At 52.1% G+C, this 18,659-nt stretch overlaps 8 protein-coding genes across 8 annotated transcripts; 3 read left to right on the top strand and 5 right to left on the bottom strand.

Annotated features, from left to right (window-relative positions):
* Positions 1-3: 3 nt before the first annotated feature.
* BJX68DRAFT_33286 (chloride channel protein) lies at positions 4-3,264 on the top strand. Its single transcript, XM_071048987.1, has 7 exons — positions 4-817; positions 877-944; positions 995-1,354; positions 1,401-1,478; positions 1,526-1,851; positions 1,899-2,253; positions 2,299-3,264. Exons 1-7 carry the CDS (start codon positions 343-345, stop codon positions 3,199-3,201), a joined length of 2,565 nt encoding a protein of 854 aa, XP_070901593.1. The 5' UTR covers positions 4-342; the 3' UTR covers positions 3,202-3,264.
* Positions 3,265-3,322: 58 nt separating this feature from the next.
* On the bottom strand, positions 3,323-3,961 carry BJX68DRAFT_264627 (uncharacterized protein; the record flags this gene model as incomplete). The annotated part of the gene is made up of 3 exons (XM_071044999.1): positions 3,323-3,565; positions 3,685-3,784; positions 3,861-3,961. The coding sequence occupies 3 exons, from the start codon at positions 3,959-3,961 to the stop codon at positions 3,323-3,325; spliced, it is 444 nt and encodes a 147-aa protein (XP_070901594.1).
* Positions 3,962-4,038: 77 nt separating this feature from the next.
* BJX68DRAFT_33362 (pyridoxamine-phosphate oxidase PDX3) lies at positions 4,039-5,817 on the bottom strand. Its single transcript, XM_071048990.1, has 2 exons — positions 5,347-5,817; positions 4,039-5,279 (listed from the first exon to the last, which is right to left on the bottom strand). The coding sequence occupies exons 1-2, from the start codon at positions 5,609-5,611 to the stop codon at positions 4,228-4,230; spliced, it is 1,317 nt and encodes a 438-aa protein (XP_070901595.1). The 5' UTR covers positions 5,612-5,817; the 3' UTR covers positions 4,039-4,227.
* On the bottom strand, positions 5,818-9,993 carry BJX68DRAFT_33361 (pentatricopeptide repeat protein). The gene is made up of 2 exons (XM_071048989.1): positions 9,946-9,993; positions 5,818-9,885 (listed from the first exon to the last, which is right to left on the bottom strand). The coding sequence occupies exon 2, from the start codon at positions 9,841-9,843 to the stop codon at positions 6,025-6,027; it is 3,819 nt and encodes a 1,272-aa protein (XP_070901596.1). The 5' UTR covers positions 9,844-9,885; positions 9,946-9,993; the 3' UTR covers positions 5,818-6,024.
* A 771-nt stretch (positions 9,994-10,764) lies between these two features.
* BJX68DRAFT_33321 (uncharacterized protein) lies at positions 10,765-11,702 on the bottom strand. Its single transcript, XM_071048988.1, has one exon. It carries the CDS (start codon positions 11,396-11,398, stop codon positions 10,862-10,864), a length of 537 nt encoding a protein of 178 aa, XP_070901597.1. The 5' UTR covers positions 11,399-11,702; the 3' UTR covers positions 10,765-10,861.
* On the top strand, positions 11,139-13,517 carry erg8 (phosphomevalonate kinase). The gene is made up of 2 exons (XM_071039482.1): positions 11,139-12,119; positions 12,166-13,517. Exons 1-2 carry the CDS (start codon positions 11,797-11,799, stop codon positions 13,253-13,255), a joined length of 1,413 nt encoding a protein of 470 aa, XP_070901598.1. The 5' UTR covers positions 11,139-11,796; the 3' UTR covers positions 13,256-13,517.
* A 401-nt stretch (positions 13,518-13,918) lies between these two features.
* BJX68DRAFT_33478 (xenobiotic compound monooxygenase, DszA family) lies at positions 13,919-16,107 on the bottom strand. Its single transcript, XM_071048991.1, has 4 exons — positions 15,591-16,107; positions 15,341-15,529; positions 15,044-15,291; positions 13,919-14,994 (listed from the first exon to the last, which is right to left on the bottom strand). The coding sequence occupies exons 1-4, from the start codon at positions 15,714-15,716 to the stop codon at positions 14,088-14,090; spliced, it is 1,470 nt and encodes a 489-aa protein (XP_070901599.1). The 5' UTR covers positions 15,717-16,107; the 3' UTR covers positions 13,919-14,087.
* Positions 16,108-17,273: 1,166 nt separating this feature from the next.
* Positions 17,274-18,333, top strand: BJX68DRAFT_253960 (putative mannan endo-1,4-beta-mannosidase E; the record flags this gene model as incomplete). The annotated part of the gene is made up of 2 exons (XM_071042813.1): positions 17,274-17,610; positions 17,645-18,333. 2 exons carry the CDS (start codon positions 17,274-17,276, stop codon positions 18,331-18,333), a joined length of 1,026 nt encoding a protein of 341 aa, XP_070901600.1.
* Between the last annotated feature and the right edge of the window lie 326 nt (positions 18,334-18,659).

The following is an 18,659-nucleotide window of genomic DNA, read 5'->3' on the forward strand; positions in this document are numbered from 1 at the left end:
GCGTGTGCCGCATCAAAGAGGTACCTATCGCGTGGCGGGCACTTGATTGAGGTAATCGATAGTTCGGGCAGTCCTCGACAACTTGAATACTTCTTGGAGGGGTTATTACGGTATTATCAGCTTAAGGCAGATGTATTCTCAGTGATTATTCTTTTTTTTCCCCCAAGAGTATCATTGTCTATTCCCTTCAGCTCTTGTTCCAACCAGATACAGTTCAAGCTCGCCTTATCTCACGTGGGAGGCCGCGTATCCAATGGTTGTCAGTTCCGACTGTACAGCTCCCTCACTTTAAAGCTCTCGACTACCTAGGTATGCTCCTCCATCGCAGGTCCAACTGAGGCGATGAGCTCAATGCCTGCCCCCTCGTCTCCGCTCCGCTCCCCCTCTCTCTTGTCCGAGCGCCGCCTTTGGCGGACTTTCTCCGGTTTATCGACCTCCTCACAACAACGCGCGAACGCCGCCGATGGCCAGGGTCCGGTGATCACGGAAGAGATCAGCGAGATCAAGCGCTACGAAGATTTTACGACTATCGATTGGGTACAGGATGCGGTACACGAACAAGCGCGACGGCGAATAAAGCGACAAGAAGGTTCTGGGTTTTGGGACAAGGAAGGCACATTTAAATGGAGGCATAAAGTGCGGGAATCATATGACGCTGGGCAAGCCTGGCTAGTCATCACACTTGTCGGAGCAGCTATCGGGCTGATATCAGCTGTTTTGAATATCATTACTGAATGGTTGTCGGACATAAAGCTGGGGTACTGTACGACTGCGTTTTATCTCAATGAGCAGTTCTGCTGCTGGGGTGCCGAGGGAGGTATGTCGGGGAATTTTGCTAATACGCTGTAGCCTCCGGCTAATTTCATCGGTCTCTAGGATGCCCTGAGTGGAGAAGCTGGACTTCATACTGGGTTATAAACTACGTCGTGTATACTCTTTACGCGGTATTTCAAGCTTGCCTTGATAATTGGGTAGTTGCTAAGTCTCTCGACAGGTCCTGTTTGCTTTTATCGCAGCGAAACTCGTCAAAACATTTGCGCCATATGCCGCCGGATCGGGCATATCCGAGATAAAATGCATCATTGCTGGTTTTGTTATGAAGGGCTTCCTGGGAGGATGGACACTCTTGATCAAGTCAATAGCGCTACCACTCGCCATCGCCTCGGGCTTGTCCGTAGGTAAAGAGGGGCCGAGTGTACATTTCGCCGTCTGTGCCGGCAACGTTATCTCGCGGTTTTTCACGAAGTACAAGCGGAGCGCATCCAAGACAAGAGAGGTCTTGACAGCTACAGCGGCAGCAGGCGTGGCGGTCGCCTTCGGAAGTCCGATCGGTGGTGTTTTGTTCTCTCTTGAGGTGCGTATTGATCCGGCAGTGACGTGACAAATACTTACTGGCGCAGGAAATGGCGTCTTACTTCCCATTGAAGACTTTATGGCGAAGCTATTTTTGTGCTCTGGTTGCGACTGGAGTGTTGTCTGTAAGTCGCCTACTACCATATCTGGACAAGGTACTTATACTGCGCAGGTGATGAATCCCTTTAGGACTGGACAGCTGGTAATGTTCCAGGTGCGGTACGGCCGCTCGTGGCACTTTTTCGAACTGATATTTTTCATTATTCTTGGCATTTTTGGTGGATTGTACGGCGCGCTGGTGATCAAGTGGAATTTGCGCGTCCAAGCATTTAGGAAGAAGTATCTCTCGCAACATGCTGTGGTCGAATCTGTCATACTTGCCGTGATCACGGCAGTGATATGTTTCCCAAACATGTTCTTGAGAATCAACATGACTGAGATGATGGAGATTTTGTTCCAGGAATGTGAAGGAGACATCGACTATAAAGGACTTTGCGAGTGAGTGTCGACCAATAACTTTGCATACGTGTCGCTGATTTGACTAGAGCCAAATATCGGTGGTCGATGGTATTCTCACTTGCCACCGCTACAATCCTACGGGTCTTCTTGGTTATAATCTCGTATGGCTGCAAAGTGCCAGCTGGCATCTTCGTCCCGTCCATGGCCATTGGAGCGTCTTTCGGGCGAATGGTTGGAATCATGGTTCAAGCTCTACACGAGTCGTTTCCGGACTCGAAGTTTTTCGCAGCTTGCGAACCAGATGTTCCATGTATCACGCCAGGTACATATGCATTCCTAGGAGCTGGCGCAGCTCTGAGTGGGATTATGCACTTGACCATCTCGGTGACCGTCATCATGTTCGAACTGACTGGAGCACTGACGTATATCCTTCCCACCATGGTACGTAACGTAATTCCCCAAGTTGGGCTATGCTAACGGCTGCAGATCGTTGTCGGCGTCACTAAAGCTGTCGGAGACCGATTTGGAAATGGTGGTATAGCTGATCGCATGATTTGGGCCAACGGATTTCCGTTTCTAGATAATAAGGAAGACCATGTCTTCAATGTCCCCGTGTCACACGCCATGACAAGTGACCCAGTGTCCCTTCCAGCATCAGACTTCCCAGTTCGCGAAGCAGAGCACCTCTTGAGTGATAACAAATTTCAAGGTTTCCCAATCGTGGAAGACCGTTCGAGCAAGATCTTGGTCGGGTACATTGGCCGCACAGAGCTGCGTTACGCCATTGACCGGGCTAGGATGGAAGGAATGCTGTCACCAAGCGCGCAATGTGTGTTCACAAAGGAAGCAGCGGAAGCTTTGGTAGCCCGCCGGGCATCCTCCACATTTTCCCGTGGCCATCTAGTCCCCGATACATTCGATAACATTCAGAGTAGTGCCGGGGCCGCCTCTGTCGACTTTAGCAGATACGTCGACCATACACCGTTAACTGTCCATCCCCGCTTGCCGCTCGAAACCGTCATGGAGATCTTCAAGAAGATGGGTCCGCGTGTGATTTTGGTCGAGCACCGCGGCCGACTCACAGGCCTCGTCACAGTGAAGGACTGCCTCAAATACCAATTCAAGGTCGAAGCCGAGGAGCAAGCTTTGGCCGCGACTCACCAGCCGGAGCTCCCGTTAGGAGCCTATCAGAACATGAAGGATAACGACACGCTCGAGGAACGGATCTGGAACTTCATGCAAAATATTGGGTCCAAGTTCTCCAAGATTTCAGGACGGCCGCGAGATGTCAGGCCCATCCCAACAGAGGACCGCTCGCCGTCGGGCATATTACCCGGTGCCGAAGATGACGAGGACGACGGCATGGTCGAGCTAGAGGAGAGACAGTGATTCTACTAGACCTAGATCCAATTGCAATGTATAATATAGTACATATACGCCGATAGACGAAGCATCAATTTGGGTGTATCAAACCCAATAAGTTCCTTCACCTTTCTAATTACAGGTCCATTTAAGACGCCTCCTGCTCCCTCATCCCCACCAAGATACACCCACCCCCCATCATTCCTGCCCCCAGCCACCATAGCCCTGCAACCTTCTCGCGAAACACAATCATCCCCAGCAACGCGGTGACAAGAAAGTTCGCCGACGTGTTCGTGATCGACACCTTTGTCGTCGACGGGCCCGCCGTCAGCGCCCGTGTAAACAAAGCCCACATGATGATGTTGCAGAGGAAGTTGAGGCCCAGGCAGATCTGATTATGTTAGCGTTTGTCCGGTCATCAGAAAAAAAAATTCAGTTAGAGCAGAGGATGGGTTAATCCTCGAATATCGCGATCTCCAACGCGGGAGAAGAGAAAAGGGAGCAACTAACCCCCCGAATAAGCAGCAACAGAAACGGGTGATTCTCCGTGCTCGCGCCGAAGATGCTCAGGATACCATTTGCGAAGGATTCTGTCTGTTCGTCGGTTGTGCTGTACCTTTCATTAGCATATATTGTTCTTTTTAGATCACAAGATAGCGTGTGCAGGTAAGCTGGGCGATGAGTACAGTTTTGCGAAAAGCCCGTTGAGAGCAGCGAACGCGCCGGATGCGATCGCGAGGATGATCCAGCGCGGTTTCGCGGCTGGTGCTTGTGTTGGTTCGGGCATTTTTGAGGTTTATTTTATCTCTTATGGACTAGAGAAGATTTGGCGTTGTACTTGGGTCGGACAAGAGGTGGAATCGTGGGGATAAGGTTGGCTGGATGGAGCTTGTGCCAAGTATCAGATTCCGCCGGCGAGAGCGAATAATAGATCGAGCGATGGAGATCGCCAACAAATATCGAAGCCAGACATATGGTATGTAGTAATTTTGACATTGTATGTCTAGTTTATACGTGTTTACAGTTCTTTTCTACAGATGCAACCACTTTCACCTAAGGCGAAAGCCGCTCGATGCGCCATCTATACGACGACTCATCCGATCCCGTCCCATGAAGCCGAACATACCTAAATCGATCATGCAATCGACTACGACGGCCCTGCCAGAACTCTACCGACTCCGGGATAAGACGAACGCCACCCCAGAAAGGTGGGAGAGGGATCTCCTTGGTATCAGCAAACCGCGCCTCCACCTCTTGCACCCTCTTCTCGAGTAGCGCACGCCCATCGTCAATATCCGTCTCGTCGACATCCTGTGGGATCTCGGGGTAAACGATGTTATCCTTCGAGTCCTCGCCAGGACCGAAGCTCTTGCGTCGCCGGCTGGCAAGCGTTTCCGGCTCAGCAGCCCAAAGGACCTTGCTTTGCCAGCTAGCCCAAGCTCCGATTTGGCTCCCACGCTCCCTCGTGCGCCAATAAAGCTCACTCTCTTCTCTGCTCAGCGGTTCGACCATTCCCTCGATGCGGACTTGACGTTCCAGCGCTGACCAGCAGAATGTGAGCGCAGCCCATTTGTTTCCTTTCTGTTCCAGGCCCAAGTCTTTGACTAGGGGCTCATCGACCCCAGGAACGGGGATTGCATCCGGAACATTGCTCTCAGTTGTGCCGTCCACGCTAGCTCCGAAGACATGGCCACCTTTCCCCTCGCGACTACCCCAATTGCTATATACCGTCCAGCCCCTCTCATCAAGCTCCTTAAGGTATACGACACGAGCACTCACGCGTCCCGATGGGAGAGATGCGGTCGCCAGAGTGCATGTCTCTGGTGAGGACGATGGGCTTAGCCGTGGATCGCGGAACCAGGCGTGGAATTGATAAAGAGGGTTGCTCGGGTGCAGTTGCGAGATGGTGAGCGGGGGGTTCCGGATAAACTGATGCGCCCGCGCAGGATGTGAGACGACCTTGTTATCCAATGCAGTCGTCGGTGTCATCGTCTCTGATCGGAGAGCTTCTGCGACGAGTCGGGGAGGGAGGGATGAGGCAGGGACGAGGATTTCGGAGGCCGGAGTTTGAGTCTCGGAGGTGGCTTCAATATCGCCGGGCGCAACTGCAGATGATTAGGAATCTGTTGTATGTGCTAGAGTAATGAATTTTAGTGCGCGGCGTTTACGTACAGATCAGCTTCTTAGGCCGGGGGTGCTGTGGATTTGACGAATCCATGGCCGATGGACGGAGCGCGCTGATGTGATACCTATGACTCGACGAGGTGCGACGAACGAAGAAATGAGCGGAATTGGACAGTCGTGCGTGCCTCATAGAATAGAAGGAGAGGTGGGCAGCGCAGAGAATCTCAAAAAGCACGCAAACGATAATAGAAGGTGGTGACTGTCCGAGAGAAGGTGGGATGCAAACGACAAAGTGGGGGATGTTGGGGAACATCGCAGATCAGATGACGCATCACCATTTCGCAGCAGAATCAACAGATGCCAAACACTAAACTACAAAACCAAGGGATAGGTTTTAGATATCAAGTACGTCCCATTAGTGACGAGAGTTGAGAGTATCTATCGAACAACAAAGGAAAGGAATCAACACCAGCCCAAACTGTGGTATATGTACACACAAATTCCCGAACGCCTTTCCCCCCGCTATGATGCTAATAGTATGTCCAACGAAAAATGTAAAAGCCCTTGGCAATCAAGTCGCCTCCCAATCCTGTGCAGTAATCATCGGGCTGGAGAGCGAGAAAGACCGGGTCCAGCCCTGTATTAATGCCATTCCGTGCAGTCCATATAGACTTTTATGTAAAGAAAAGAGGCAACTTTTATCGTCAAGAAACCGAAAGAGCCCCCTTACAGGGTAGCTGTGACTGCACCATTGCTAACAAGATCAGCGATCTTGTGGGCCACGGCCGAGGGATACCCACGAGAGAGCATCTCCTGCACCGTGCGAGAAGCGCTCGCATGGTCGTCGGCGGCCAGATATGCACGAGTCATAGCCTCGTACGTGCTGGGTTCCCGCTTATCGATTCCAATACTGTTGTAAATAGCGCTGGCCTTCTGGAGGTTACCCTCTGCAGCCCATCCGTGGATAAGAGTGTTGGCGATGTAGGCGGTCATCTCCACTCTGCGCTTCGCCATATCGTCAACAATCGATTCGGTCTGTGCGACTTGGTGGTTGGCCACCATCGACTCGAGGAGAGCTTGGTATAGGCAGGGCTGCACGTGCACCTTGGGGTTGGAGACAGCGGACGTGAAAACCTTGAGAGCCGATTCCATGTCTCGCATCACGCAGCCTTTGGCGTGGATAAGCGATGCATAGTGAACAGCCTCGGGCTCCTGCCTTGAAGCCTTGATGGTCTCGAGCACCTTCTCAGCAGCCGGCATATCGACAGGCTCCAGAGAGGCGTGTGCATCGATAAGGAGCTTGTACGTATGCATGGTGGGCCTGATGTTGCGGCTCAGCATGCGCTCGTAATAGGCCAAAACCTTGCTGCGGTCGCGTTTGGTGTTAAGGAAGTACTGGATCATGGAGTTGTATGGTGCGGGCCGAGGCTTGTAGTTCGGCATGGACTCCATCTCCTCAAACATCTCTTCAGCGAAGCGCTCATCACTGACCCGGCAGAGCGCGTTGACAATGGTGCCGTAGGTGACGCTAGTAGGACGGACATTGTTGGCACGCATCTCTGCAAAGTACTGAAGGCAGTCATCGATACGACGGGCTTTGCCGAGCTTGCCAATGAGAGCATTGTACAAGAACGAGGTAGGCTCGACGCCCTCGGCTACGGCACGGTGGAAGATCTTGAGTGCCTCGGTTGCTTCATCGAATGTCTTGGTAGACTCCTTCAACGTGGTGATATACAGACCGAATGTGTTGGCCGAAGGGGCAGAGCCGAGCTCAGAAAGCTCGTTGTGGTACTTGGAGGCAAGTCCACGGTCTCCAAGGGTCAAGCAGGCGGCAACCATAGCATCAAGAATTGAAGTCCAGCCATACTTGACAGCCTTGTACTGAGGAAGAAGGGGAACATCACGCCTGGCCATGCTCAAGATTTCGTGCACAAGATCAGTACGGTTGTTCTTGGCAGCAGCACCGATAAGTTTGGCATATGTGATGTAGCGAGGGTGTCGACCAGCGCGGCGCATGTTGCGGAGACGGTTAAGAGATTCGTTAAGATGAGATTCGGGGCGACCGTGGGTGCTCTCAAGCTCTTCAGCAATCATGGCCGACCCCTTAAAGTCGGTGGCATATGCATATGGGTCGAACGAATCCTCACTCGGGGCAGAGCTCATGCTTGATAGCTCAGAAACAGGAGTGTGAGGACCGGAGAGATAAGTGGAAGGGCTAGAGGTTAAACCCAGATAGCTGTGCCATCGGCTTACCATGTCCGGTCGGCTAGTGAAGAGCTTATTGACTGCTTGGTCGACGAGGCTAACGGTAGCGGAATCCATAGCAAGTCCGTTTGCCAGGGCAATATCCAGCATATGGGAGAAGCGTATAGGATGGGCAGCGTCAAAGGACATGGCGCTGTTGCTGACCAGAATACTAGCCTGGACCTGGAGAGCCAGGGCGAGGTCACGAGGATTGAGCTGAGAGATCTCGAGCGGACCAAGGAAGGCGACAGCGTGTTCGGCAACGGGCGCAATGAGGCCGCCATTCTCAATCATCAACCAGAGAAGGGACATGGAAGCTTGAGGCGAGAGGATAGAAGCTCCCTGGACAAGAACCCGACTGAGAAGATGAATGCTCTCGTTGATATGTTCACGGACAGAGTTTGAGGAAGAGGCGTTGCGGATACGTGCAAACATATTCCGTGCCTCGACCAGGGACTCATCAGTGCGACCACTCTTCAGAAGAGCAACGGCATACATCACAGTCGGTTGAACCATATCCGACGTTGCCTGACCCACAGTGCTTAACATCAGCCACAGGGAACGGGCAGCTGACACGTTGCCTTCGCGGACGTGCAGGGCCAAGATCGAAACAGCAGGCTCCTTTCGCGTCTCTACGTCCTTGGGGAGAAGATCGTATGCTTCGGAAGCGATCTTCAAATTACCGGAATCCGCCGCCGCTATGCAGATCTGGGACATGGCCTGATTGAGAGCCCCATCGTGCAACCGAGTCTTGGCTTGCTCAAGGGCCCGCTCATGGTCACCCGATTTAAGAGCGTGTTGCACCAGAGCATCATGGATAATGACCGACTCCAAAGCCTCCTGCCGCGTTTCACGGTTTTCAGTAACCTCGTCAAACGAGGAACGGATCCGCTCGAGGAAACGCATCGCATTCTCCTCTTTGCCACACGACATATAGGCCTTGATCAAGGAAGCGTAAACCTGGCCATCCAGACGTTGAATGATGCAAAAAGTGCCACTATCATCGGAAACTGCCAGCGACCGATACTCGTTGTAACATTCAACGGCGCTCGTCAAGTCGCCAGCGGCAGCGAAGGCATCGATCATTGAGGGGAAGATCGAAGCGTGGGGCGTCACTTTGTGAGACTCCATGTGTCCATAAACACGAATCATCGCCTCAACTTTGCCCGCGTTAGCGCAAGCAGTGATCAAATGGCGGTAGACATCGAGGGGGAAGACAAGGTCCGCGTGTCGAGAAGTCGCGGTGCTGAACAGCTTCATGGCGATTCCGAGAGAATCATCCTCGGCTAGGATGGTTTGCTCGAGCTCGCTAGAGTGCAGCATAAACTTTCCTGGTTCCTCCATACCTCCAAAGCGGACTCGCTCTTGCTCGAGCACTTCCATAGCCTTCATGGCATCATGGGTGCGCATCACAAAGAGCTGGACCAGCATCTGATAAGTCTGTTCATCGGGAATTACCCTGCGACGAAGCATGTCAGAGTAGACATCGAGGGCTTTCGGAATCGCTTGGGACCGATCATCGTGGAGCTCGATAGCCGAGTCAAGCAAAGCATTGTAAGCACCGACGGTCGGGGTGAGGCCATCCCTCAAGATTGCCGCAAAAGCACCTGGAATCTCAGCGAACTTTTTCGACGATGCCAGCTGCACAATGTGCTCCGACGCGAGCCGTGATTCCTCGGTGGCGATATCTCCGACCGCAGCCACATCTTCAGGAAGGTCGGGGAAGGCTTCGGTGGCGGAAGCATCCTGCGACTCGGATGCTTCCTCGGCTTGAGCTTGCTCTTCCTGAATCTGGATCTCTCGGGCGACGGCCTCTTCCACTTTCGCGCTGACATCAGCGTTCGCGGACGCCTTGGTGAGATGAGGAGAACCGTTATTGAGATCTGAGCGAGCGTTTGAGGGTACACTATCGGCGGGGTTCTGTTTAAGGGCGGCTTCTTCCTCGGCGGTTGGCTTCCACCCCAGCTTTCGCTTCAACTGCAACTGTTTCCAGTCGCTGTCATCACCGGTTTGTTGAGCTTGCTGCCATGCCGCATAGTAGGCAGCTAACCCTACGTCTCCTCCTCCAGAACTACTTTGGCTGGCCTTGGCGCCAGCGCCAGAGGAGCTCGACGGCTGAAAGACATGTTGTAACTGGGTGGTACGCGAGAATTTTGCTGGGTTTGCGGCGGTAAGATGGTTGAGGGTAGTCGAGGACGCGTAGGACGACTGCGAGGCAGCGACTACCGATTGAGCATAGCCGTGAGTGAAGGCTTTGGTGAAACTCTGGCGCGCGATGTGAGTAAACGGCTTGAAGACCATTTATCTTGCGGGGGACCTCTTCATCAAGGGGAAGAGGTAGTACTGGACAGAGGATTGTTAGCCGAGTCCGAGACTCTTTCGAGATGCGGCGAGTAGAATTACCTTTGAATTTGGGGAGAGATTATGATGCAGGTTCATTTGACGACTGATCGCCAAAGAACGCGCTAGGGACAAAGAAAAAGGAAGAGAGGAGTTGGTAGGAGAAGGACGAGGAAGTCTTCTCAACGACAGATGATGGTGGATGAAATGTGAACACACGACGAGAAACGAGGGATATTTTATGAGAGGAGAAGGCCCAGGAACGATCTGGTGTCGCGTTGGGCTCGACTCAAAACGGCTTAGCGCGGATCCAGAATTTCCAGAAATTCAATCCAGTCCGTCGAGTCCGTACTTTTTTTTCAGCTGGAACCAATCGTAACCTTGACAATGATTCAGGGGATGTGTTATCGATTTTGTTGTTTCAGAGTGGAGCATCCCTTTTCTTGAATCTCAAACTTGAGAAGGACAAACTCTTCATTTACGATTGCATTTGATGTAAACAGATACAGGTTACTGTGTCCTGAGAGCAGGCGGCAGTACACTTGCGCAGCGAAAACTCTGAGAGCGAGCTGATTCCCAATCAAGGAACCACAGAACGTCACTTCGAGAAGACGCGCCGGAAACTCCTCGGATTCGGGTCACCTGGCCGCACAGCCCCAGATTTGCAGTTGCGTCCAATCGGCAGGTCACTTTGACTGGAGCCTTAGGAAGAAACAGGAGCTGGAAGTTTGGATCCCTGGGCCCTGACAGGTTCTGACATGCCGGGCCCTGGAGTGACTCACGCATATTCCGGGTCTTTTTCTTGTGCTTTTCTTCCTTTCCTTCCGCCTCGGAGTTTGCGCTTGCCCTCCGCCCGTATCACCGCCGCCGGATCTCCGATACCCGAGTCGCCGATTGCTGCCTGCCGTTGTGCCTGAGGCATTTAGCCTTCCACCTTGCTCCATCGAGTCCATCCAGAACTTCATGTCTGGAGATGTTATCAACTGGTCCAAGGTTTCATTATCGCTCTAGAACAAGCACGTCCTGCCACCGCAAGCCGTGATTTCATCAGCGACCGTAGACTATTATTCATCAAACTACGGCATTTCACATGCTCCAGGCCGAATCGGGATTTGAGATACGAACTATGAAGCGCAGTCAGCAAGCAGCTTTCCCGCGAACCGCGGATTCTGCCGTCGAGATTTTCATGATCGTATGATGGAGGTGGGAGTTCAAAACCAATAGCATCCTGACGAATACTCGCTGCATCAACGCTGCTAGGCCTGTTCCAGCGCGGCGTACAGGCCTCAGTCCTCTCGTCCCAGATACCCTTTCCCCCGTTCACGTCAGGCTTTGATATTATCGTCCCATAGTTCCATTTGTACGAAGTAGTTCGGATACTGACGAAAGCGCCCGTATCTTCTGAGATTCTTGATTTCTCATGAATCCAGGCCACAGCCACATACACTGGCACTAGCCACATTCCGTCAGCTCCAGCCACAGCAATGGCGGGCACAACAATACTCCGTCTCGACATCGGAGTTCGAGATTGGGTCGATAGATCTATCCCGAGCGCCAGCTGGTGACCTGAGATACAAAAGGCATTCTGATACGTGATGCCTCTTGTGTATCTTCCCAAATAATCTTAATCCATACGTCTTATCCACCACCAAAGCCCTTCGCGGTGTGAGCTCTTCTCAGCAAACAAAAGACAGCGGGGCTCCAGAGTACCTTTTGATGCCAGCATTGGGAGCCCGAATTGCCCGGTACATCTCCAGTAGCAGTGTTTTTGCTTCTTTCTTTCGAGTTACTAAGCCCGATTTCTAACTAGTTGTTTTCTTTTCTAGAACCCAGATCTCGCATGTTTACACTTCCATCCCGCATTTCAGAACAGTACCACACTCAACAACACACGAGCCCCTCCCCAAGTCCACCATGTCCTACAAATCCTCCGCAACCACCGCTGTGTCCGCGCCCGGTAAGGTTCTGCTTACCGGCGGCTACCTTTGTCTGGACCGCAACTACACTGGCACTGTCTTTGCTCTCGACGCCAGGATCCATGTTGTCGTTGAACAGCTGCGAAAGGGTCACAGGAGATCTGATTCCGAGACCGCTGAGAATGGAACAACTGGGATAGATAAGGATAATGAGGATTCAATTGTTGTTCGCTCACCCCAGTTCGTCGGTGCAGTGTGGGAGTACGGGATCCAGCGCACTGAGAACGGAGGCGGGATTAGGGTCGTACAAAGAAATGAAGGGTAGGACGTCTCGATTTCATGGTTTGGGTGTGGCTAATAGCTCTAGGCGCGGAAACCCTTTTGTTGAGACTTCTTTGAATTATGCCTTGACTTACATCACCTATGTGGCTGATTCGAAGGACTTTGGCTCGCTTTCCATCACCATCCTCGCCGATGACGACTATTATTCCGAGACTGCATTTTCAAAATCCGCGGACCGCAAGGCCGGGGAATTCGTGAATTTTGGCGTCCCGCTCTTTGAAGCGCACAAAACCGGTCTCGGCTCGTCCGCAGCCTTGGTCACGTCCCTGGTATCAGCTCTGGTAATCCACCGAACCATGCAGCCGGATGACATCGCTGCGGCTCGTGATAAGTTGCACAACCTAGCGCAGGCCGCTCATTGTGCCGCCCAAGGCAAAGTTGGATCTGGATTTGACGTTGCTGTCGCTGTCTATGGCTCCTGCCTTTACCGCAGATTCTCGCCCTCGATCCTTGAATCGATTGGTGACGCAGGTAGCCCAGGGTTCGACGAGAGACTCTTCAAGGTTGTGGAGGATGCCGACTCAGAACATCCCTGGGACACGGAATGTCTCGATTTCGGTATGACTCTGCCCCGTGGCATGCAGATGGTCCTCTGTGATGTGGAATGCGGTTCTCAAACTCCATCCATGGTTAAGAAAGTGCTTGAATGGCGAAAACAGAACAAACAGGAAGCCGACCTTCTTTGGGACGCTCTCCAGTCCAACAATGAGCGGCTCGTCCTCGAATTCAAGCAGCTATCACAGAACCCAGAGAAAGGTTTCGATGAAGTCCGCAGTCTTATTCAACGCTCCCGCAACCACATCCACAGTATGACTGCTAAGTCCGATGTTCCCATTGAGCCAAAGGTACAGACCGAGCTTCTCGATGCTATTTCCGAGGTTGAAGGAGTTGTGGGCGGAGTCGTTCCCGGTGCCGGAGGTTACGATGCCTTGGCAGTTTTGATCCGAGATGAACCCGAGGTTATTGAGCGACTGAAGGCGCTTTTCGAAAACTGGGAAAGCAAGGTCGAGGACGATTTCGGGGGCAAGATCGGCAAAGTCCGCCTTCTCGGGGTACGCCACGGCTCCCTGGGCCTCGAAAACGAAGGGCTCGAGCAATACAGGGCTTGGTTGTAGACGCCCTACATACCTGTTTAGCTCAGTCTCAGACATCCCGCTCACTTAACGAGTTATATGCTGCGTAAGTAGCCCTCGCTGTATTGTGTACCTCATATTTAGCTCACTCGGAGCTCGATGTTTGGCTTTGACGTTATAACGCTTTCGGGCCTTGTTCCTCATGAGAAATGACTGTTTACGAAGTGCATGTTTACTAGGGTAGCACCCGGCTACTGCCCTGATACTCAACTACTACTAGTAATACTACTACTATCTACACTCACGAGTACTGTTCCTACGTAGATACATACCTGAGTCTGGTAAGAGAAATACTTAATTGGGAGTAAATGACTGACTGAAATGTGAACTGGAAGATGAACTGGAAACTGTCGACACCATTCAGGTGTTGCGGAGTGCCGCGTCTATCTCATATGGGGCGGCGCCTATCCAAGACATCAGTCGACATCCTGGACGTTATTCATTTGGTGGTAAACGCACTTCGTTTGTAACCTTGTCTAAAAAAAGGACGGTGTATCTAACAGGGTTATCCCTGAATTCAACAGAGTGCTGGCTCTCAATCTCCTACACAGTTGTTAGTAGGTTCCACAGAATCAGGTTATAATGATTATTGGCTGCAGCGCTCTATGAAAGCACTACTACAGGTTGAGTTCAAGAAATTCTTTTCAGATTTTCTAGTTTGACTCCGATAGAGGGGAATACTTCGAGGACCTCGATCCTACCTATCTCTTCGCTGGTGGATTTGCCAAACCTGCCATTCATTCAGCCATCAAGTCTGAAGCTAAATCAGGCTACACCAAAGTTGAGCTACTGTTAGCTACGACAAAGTGATAAATCATTCCTCCTCATAAGGTGCCTCCTCCTTGTACACATCATACTTGTACTGACTCCCCGTATGATCAGCTCTCAGCCCAGCCTGGCCCTTCCCATAGACCTTCTCACGCGCAGTAAGACCCTCCTCCGGCGCCTCGGAGTAGATACCTCGTCGACGGAGTTCTGGGACAAGAAGATCCACGACATCCTCAAAGGTTCCCGGCGTGGTGACATATGCCAGGTTGAATCCGTCCAGGTCAGCCTCCTGAACCCAGCGTTCCAGCTCGTCCGCCACCTTCTCGGGTGTTCCAACGGCAACAGGGCCCAAGCCGCCGATAGCAGCTTTCTCGGCGACAACGCGGGGTGTCCATCGCGGGACATCCTCGCTTGTTGTGGTGAAGTTATCAAGGATGCTGGTTACCTTGTTTGCTTCGAGGGAGTCTGCGGCTGTGATATCCTGGTCCAATGGGATTCTTGAGATATCGATACCTGTCCATCCGCTGAAGAGCACAAGCCCTCCAATAACAGAGGCATACTTCTTAAGTTCTTCGAACTTTACGTTTGCCTCTTCCTCAGTGCGGCCGAGGATAGGAGTGAAGGTTGCAAAGAACTTGATTGATTGCGGGTCACGGCCTTGCTCTGCTGCCTGCTTACGGATTGCGGCAATTTTAGGGGCAAGAACCTTGGGGGAGTGACTCGACACAAAGATTCCCTCTGCGTGCGCAGCGGCAAAGCTAGACCCTGCTGCAGAGGTGCCGGCTTGGAACAGGAATGGCGTGCGTTGCGGCGAGGGGTCAACAATGTGGCGCGAGTTCACGGAGAAGTATTTGCCCTTGTGGTTGATCTGCCGCACTTTTTCTGGATCAACGTACGAGTCGTTTTCGGGGTCTGGGGATACGGCATCGTCCGCCCATGATCCTTCCCAGAGCCTGCACACATTAGCGATGGTCCAGCGATTGACGGATCTGAGGGGCATACTTGTACAGAACACGGAGGTATTCATCCGCCTGTCGGTACCGCTCATCGTGCTCAATTGGGCTGTCCAGCCCGATAGCCTTGAAAGCAGCCTTCTTCCATGAAGTAACGATGTTCCAACCGATTCGGCCGTCCGTGAGGTGGTCCAGAGTTGAAAAACGCTTCGCTAGAAGAAAAGGTGGCTCGAAGGTGGTAGACGCTGTAATAGCAAAGGATAGGTTCTTGGTCACGGCAGCCATGGCGGAAATAGGCTGTTTCGCTGTCAGTTGAATCTCCTTCGTCCATAGCTCACGCACTTACGATGGTCGGGTCTGTGACAGGCCATTGTGCCGCTCGCCTGATACACTCATCGAGCTTCCCTTCGTAGGTATCATATCCACCATAGGTATCAGCCAGGAACAAGGCATTGATACCACCTCGCTCAAGCAGTTTCGCCAACTCGATCCAATAGCCTAGCTTGCGCTTTGTGGCTGATTTGTCGCTCGGATTCTGTGACATGGGTCAGCCCGGCCATTGATTATCTTGTCAATATGAGTATATTTGCTCATACCTTCCATTGCCCAGGAGACAAATGTCCAACGGTAGACATATCAAAAGCGTTGAAGATGATTTTCTTCTTGATGCCATTTTGCGGGCCGTTCTGGCCGTTTGTAGAACCGAGATCGATCTCACCCATCTTTGCTCAATGAACTGACGACAATAATAACCAGCAATTCTATGGCTCTCTTCATCTTTTTATCCTCCGAAATCAACCCTCCGAGATCAAGGACCATCGGACCATTTCGTCGAGCTTCGCTACGAGCCCCGCGACAGCTCGCCATAGCTTCGTCTCATCGCGCAAGCACTGCTGCCGATTCACCATTCATCAGGTACTCCAACAAGTATCAAGGGTACAGTAGATCTTATCATTTCGCCATCGACCCCGCACAAAGCGCAACTGAGGGACCTTGACAGACTCTCATTTGTCATTATTTGCTTCTGTTTTCAAAGGGTACATCGGTACATCGTATGGTCAAGAGTTGGAGGCTGTTGGTAAGTTTGTAGCTCAGTAGGGAAAGGCAACGAGGTCTAAGAGGTGGGGAACCCCATGTCACCATCAAAGCCTCCATTATTGCGTGACACTTAACTCAAGCGCCACGCACTATGTTGCCAAGCCAGCACGGATACGCCTTTCCCAACTGAGATCGCGATGCCACGCACGTTGATCGATCTGGTTTCATCTTTCATGCCTCGCTGATGCCTAAGGCCTACCACCGTCAACATTGAGCATGTCCGGCCAAGTCACAACTCGCCTTCCAACCTCGAATATTCCGCCATGTCTCGAAGAACGCAGCGGGTGGGAGCCCACCTGAACAGCTGGCTGATACTTGTCGCAACGGAATATGTTGCATCGAGGAATACTGAGATGAATATGAGGTCTATCTTACAGATTCACGCGGACAAGAGCGGTTCTGAGCTCCCGGGATACTGGCCGAATGGCAAGCTATCGAAGATCGCGCTAATGAGCAAGGTGTATAGGAATACCGCTGATTTCGATGCTGGCGACGGACACCCCGAATCTGCTGCAAATGCAGAAGCAGCAATATGGCTCAAGCAATGTCAAGACAATATTGATGGCATAACGGAGCCATGAAACAACGGGGGAGTTCGAGCTGTCTGCTCCCTGATTGTATCATCTATATTTTGCTCGGGGCTTGTTCGACTTCTCCGATTCCCACCTCGGGAATATTCCGCCTCTCCGTTCCTAATGCAGTGAAGGATAACCCTTAAAGTGACAAACCCTACGAGGTATACGTAACCAAACCGACCCACAGACCAGGATTTACCCCAACACTACGGCCCCGCGGCATATCTGTGGGGTAGGGCTGGACGATGTTACCCTGGCGCACTCCAGTACGGAGTAGATGGAGAGGGTTACGGGGTTGCCTGATCCATCCGAGTCGGCGTGTACGATGCAGAGAAGCTGAGCGGGATCTTGGCGATCGTCCCTGGAACCCCGTGCTCGGGAATATTTGCTGGTCACTCCGGATCTAAACCGGAAGTGTGGGCTTCGTTCCTCCAGTGCATCTTCCGGGCGATGAAATCGGGAAGATGGCAGGAGGAGATCATCGAGAACTTCCGCTCCGTGTCCTTGGAGTAAAGCGCTGAGGATTGAGTGGTATAAAGGCGGGACTCTACCATCAACGTCCACTGTCTATCAGCCAAAAGAGTTAAACCGGACATTGCATCCACAATGAAGTTCACTCATCTTATAGGGCTGGGCCTTCTGGGATTCGCACAAGCTAGCCCAACAACTACGCCCGTCAACCCCAGAGCGTCTACTTCCACGAAAAATCTGCTAGCACACCTGGTTCGGATCGCGAGCAATGGCACGACACTCTCAGGTCAACAAGAACTTGAAGATGCGGACTGGGTAACCGACAATGTGGGCCTCTCGCCCGCGATTCTGGGGATCGACCTGATGGACTACTCTCCATCAAGGGTGGAATTTGGTGCTTCAGCCGCATCCATCGAAGACGCCATCTCATATGCCGAGCGAGGGGGCATCATCACTGTCTGCTGGCACTGGGGTGAGTTCAGCGCACACAAACCGAGATTTTTAAGACGTAAGTACTAACATCTGGCTCTATTTAGGATCCCCTTCTGGAACGTACAACACAACTGAGCAACCATGGTGGTCGAACTTCTACACGGAAGCCACTTCGTTCGACCTTGCGTCAGCAATGAACCCGGCCTCGCCCGACTACAAGCTGATTATCCGCGACATTGACGCCATCGCCGAGCAACTAGCCCGAGTAAAGGACATTCCAATCCTCTTCCGGCCCCTCCACGAAGCCGACGGTGGCTGGTTCTGGTGGGGTGCAGCTGGCCCCGAGCCCTGCAAGGCGCTCTACCGACTCCTGTTTGACCGGTTAACTAAAAAGCACGGCCTGAACAACCTCCTCTGGGTCTGGAACTCCAAAGAACCAACCTGGTACCCCGGCAACGAATACGTGGATATCGTCAGTGTTGATATATACGCGGAGGATGGGGACCACTCGTCGCAGATTGGCGATTACCAGGCACTCCAGGGCTTGACGGGCGATTTTGCGAAGCTTATTGCCCTCGGCGAGGTGGGCAACATTCCTGACCCTGAACTTATGCGCAAGGACGGCGCACATTGGGCTTACTGGGTTACTTGGAATGGGGACTTTATTCTGGGGGAGACGAAGAACCCGATGGACTTCAAGGAGGAGGTTTATTCTTCCAGGCTTGTTTATACGTTGGATGAGGTCCAGGATTGGAGTCTATAAGTTGACGTCTTGCGTAGGATATGACTGGGAGCGCATATGGAAGAAGGTCAGAAGCAAAAATCAGCGTCTGTGATTGTGCTTGTATGGGAATATGATGGCATTTGACTCGCGGTAGGAGAAGCTATACAGGCGGTGCTTCTTCCGAATGATGAGATAAAACTAGAACAGAATGAAGAGAATTTAAAGTGCGAATCCCAAGGCTCTTTCTCATTAATATCAATCATTATTGATAGTTACACACTAGGATACTAGGGCAAACCAGGCATGATCTCATCTGACCTTTAAAGTAAGATCACAGTGTCTTAAAGCCACGGCTTCTCATGAAA

Source organism: Aspergillus pseudodeflectus (genome assembly GCF_044049435.1).
Source record: "Aspergillus pseudodeflectus strain CBS 756.74 chromosome Unknown BJX68scaffold_11, whole genome shotgun sequence".
NCBI classification, from domain to species: Eukaryota; Fungi; Ascomycota; class Eurotiomycetes; order Eurotiales; family Aspergillaceae; genus Aspergillus; species Aspergillus pseudodeflectus.

Coding starts and splice junctions, on each gene's coding strand:
- BJX68DRAFT_33286 (XM_071048987.1), top strand. CDS start 343: ATGAGCTCAATGCCTGCCCCCTCGTCTCCGCTCCGCTCCCCCTCTCTC. Junction 1,852..1,898: donor GACTATAAAGGACTTTGCGA/GTGAGTGTCGAC, acceptor TGATTTGACTAG/AGCCAAATATCGGTGGTCGA. Junction 2,254..2,298: donor CGTATATCCTTCCCACCATG/GTACGTAACGTA, acceptor TAACGGCTGCAG/ATCGTTGTCGGCGTCACTAA.
- BJX68DRAFT_33362 (XM_071048990.1), bottom strand. CDS start 5,611: ATGTTCCCCAACATCCCCCACTTTGTCGTTTGCATCCCACCTTCTCTC. Junction 5,280..5,346: donor CCGGCCTAAGAAGCTGATCT/GTACGTAAACGC, acceptor AATCATCTGCAG/TTGCGCCCGGCGATATTGAA.
- BJX68DRAFT_33361 (XM_071048989.1), bottom strand. CDS start 9,843: ATGGTCTTCAAGCCGTTTACTCACATCGCGCGCCAGAGTTTCACCAAA.
- BJX68DRAFT_33321 (XM_071048988.1), bottom strand. CDS start 11,398: ATGTCGAGACGGAGTATTGTTGTGCCCGCCATTGCTGTGGCTGGAGCT.
- erg8 (XM_071039482.1), top strand. CDS start 11,797: ATGTCCTACAAATCCTCCGCAACCACCGCTGTGTCCGCGCCCGGTAAG. Junction 12,120..12,165: donor GTCGTACAAAGAAATGAAGG/GTAGGACGTCTC, acceptor TAATAGCTCTAG/GCGCGGAAACCCTTTTGTTG.
- BJX68DRAFT_33478 (XM_071048991.1), bottom strand. CDS start 15,716: ATGGGTGAGATCGATCTCGGTTCTACAAACGGCCAGAACGGCCCGCAA. Junction 15,530..15,590: donor TGTCTCCTGGGCAATGGAAG/GTATGAGCAAAT, acceptor CCCATGTCACAG/AATCCGAGCGACAAATCAGC. Junction 14,995..15,043: donor TACCTCCGTGTTCTGTACAA/GTATGCCCCTCA, acceptor TAATGTGTGCAG/GCTCTGGGAAGGATCATGGG.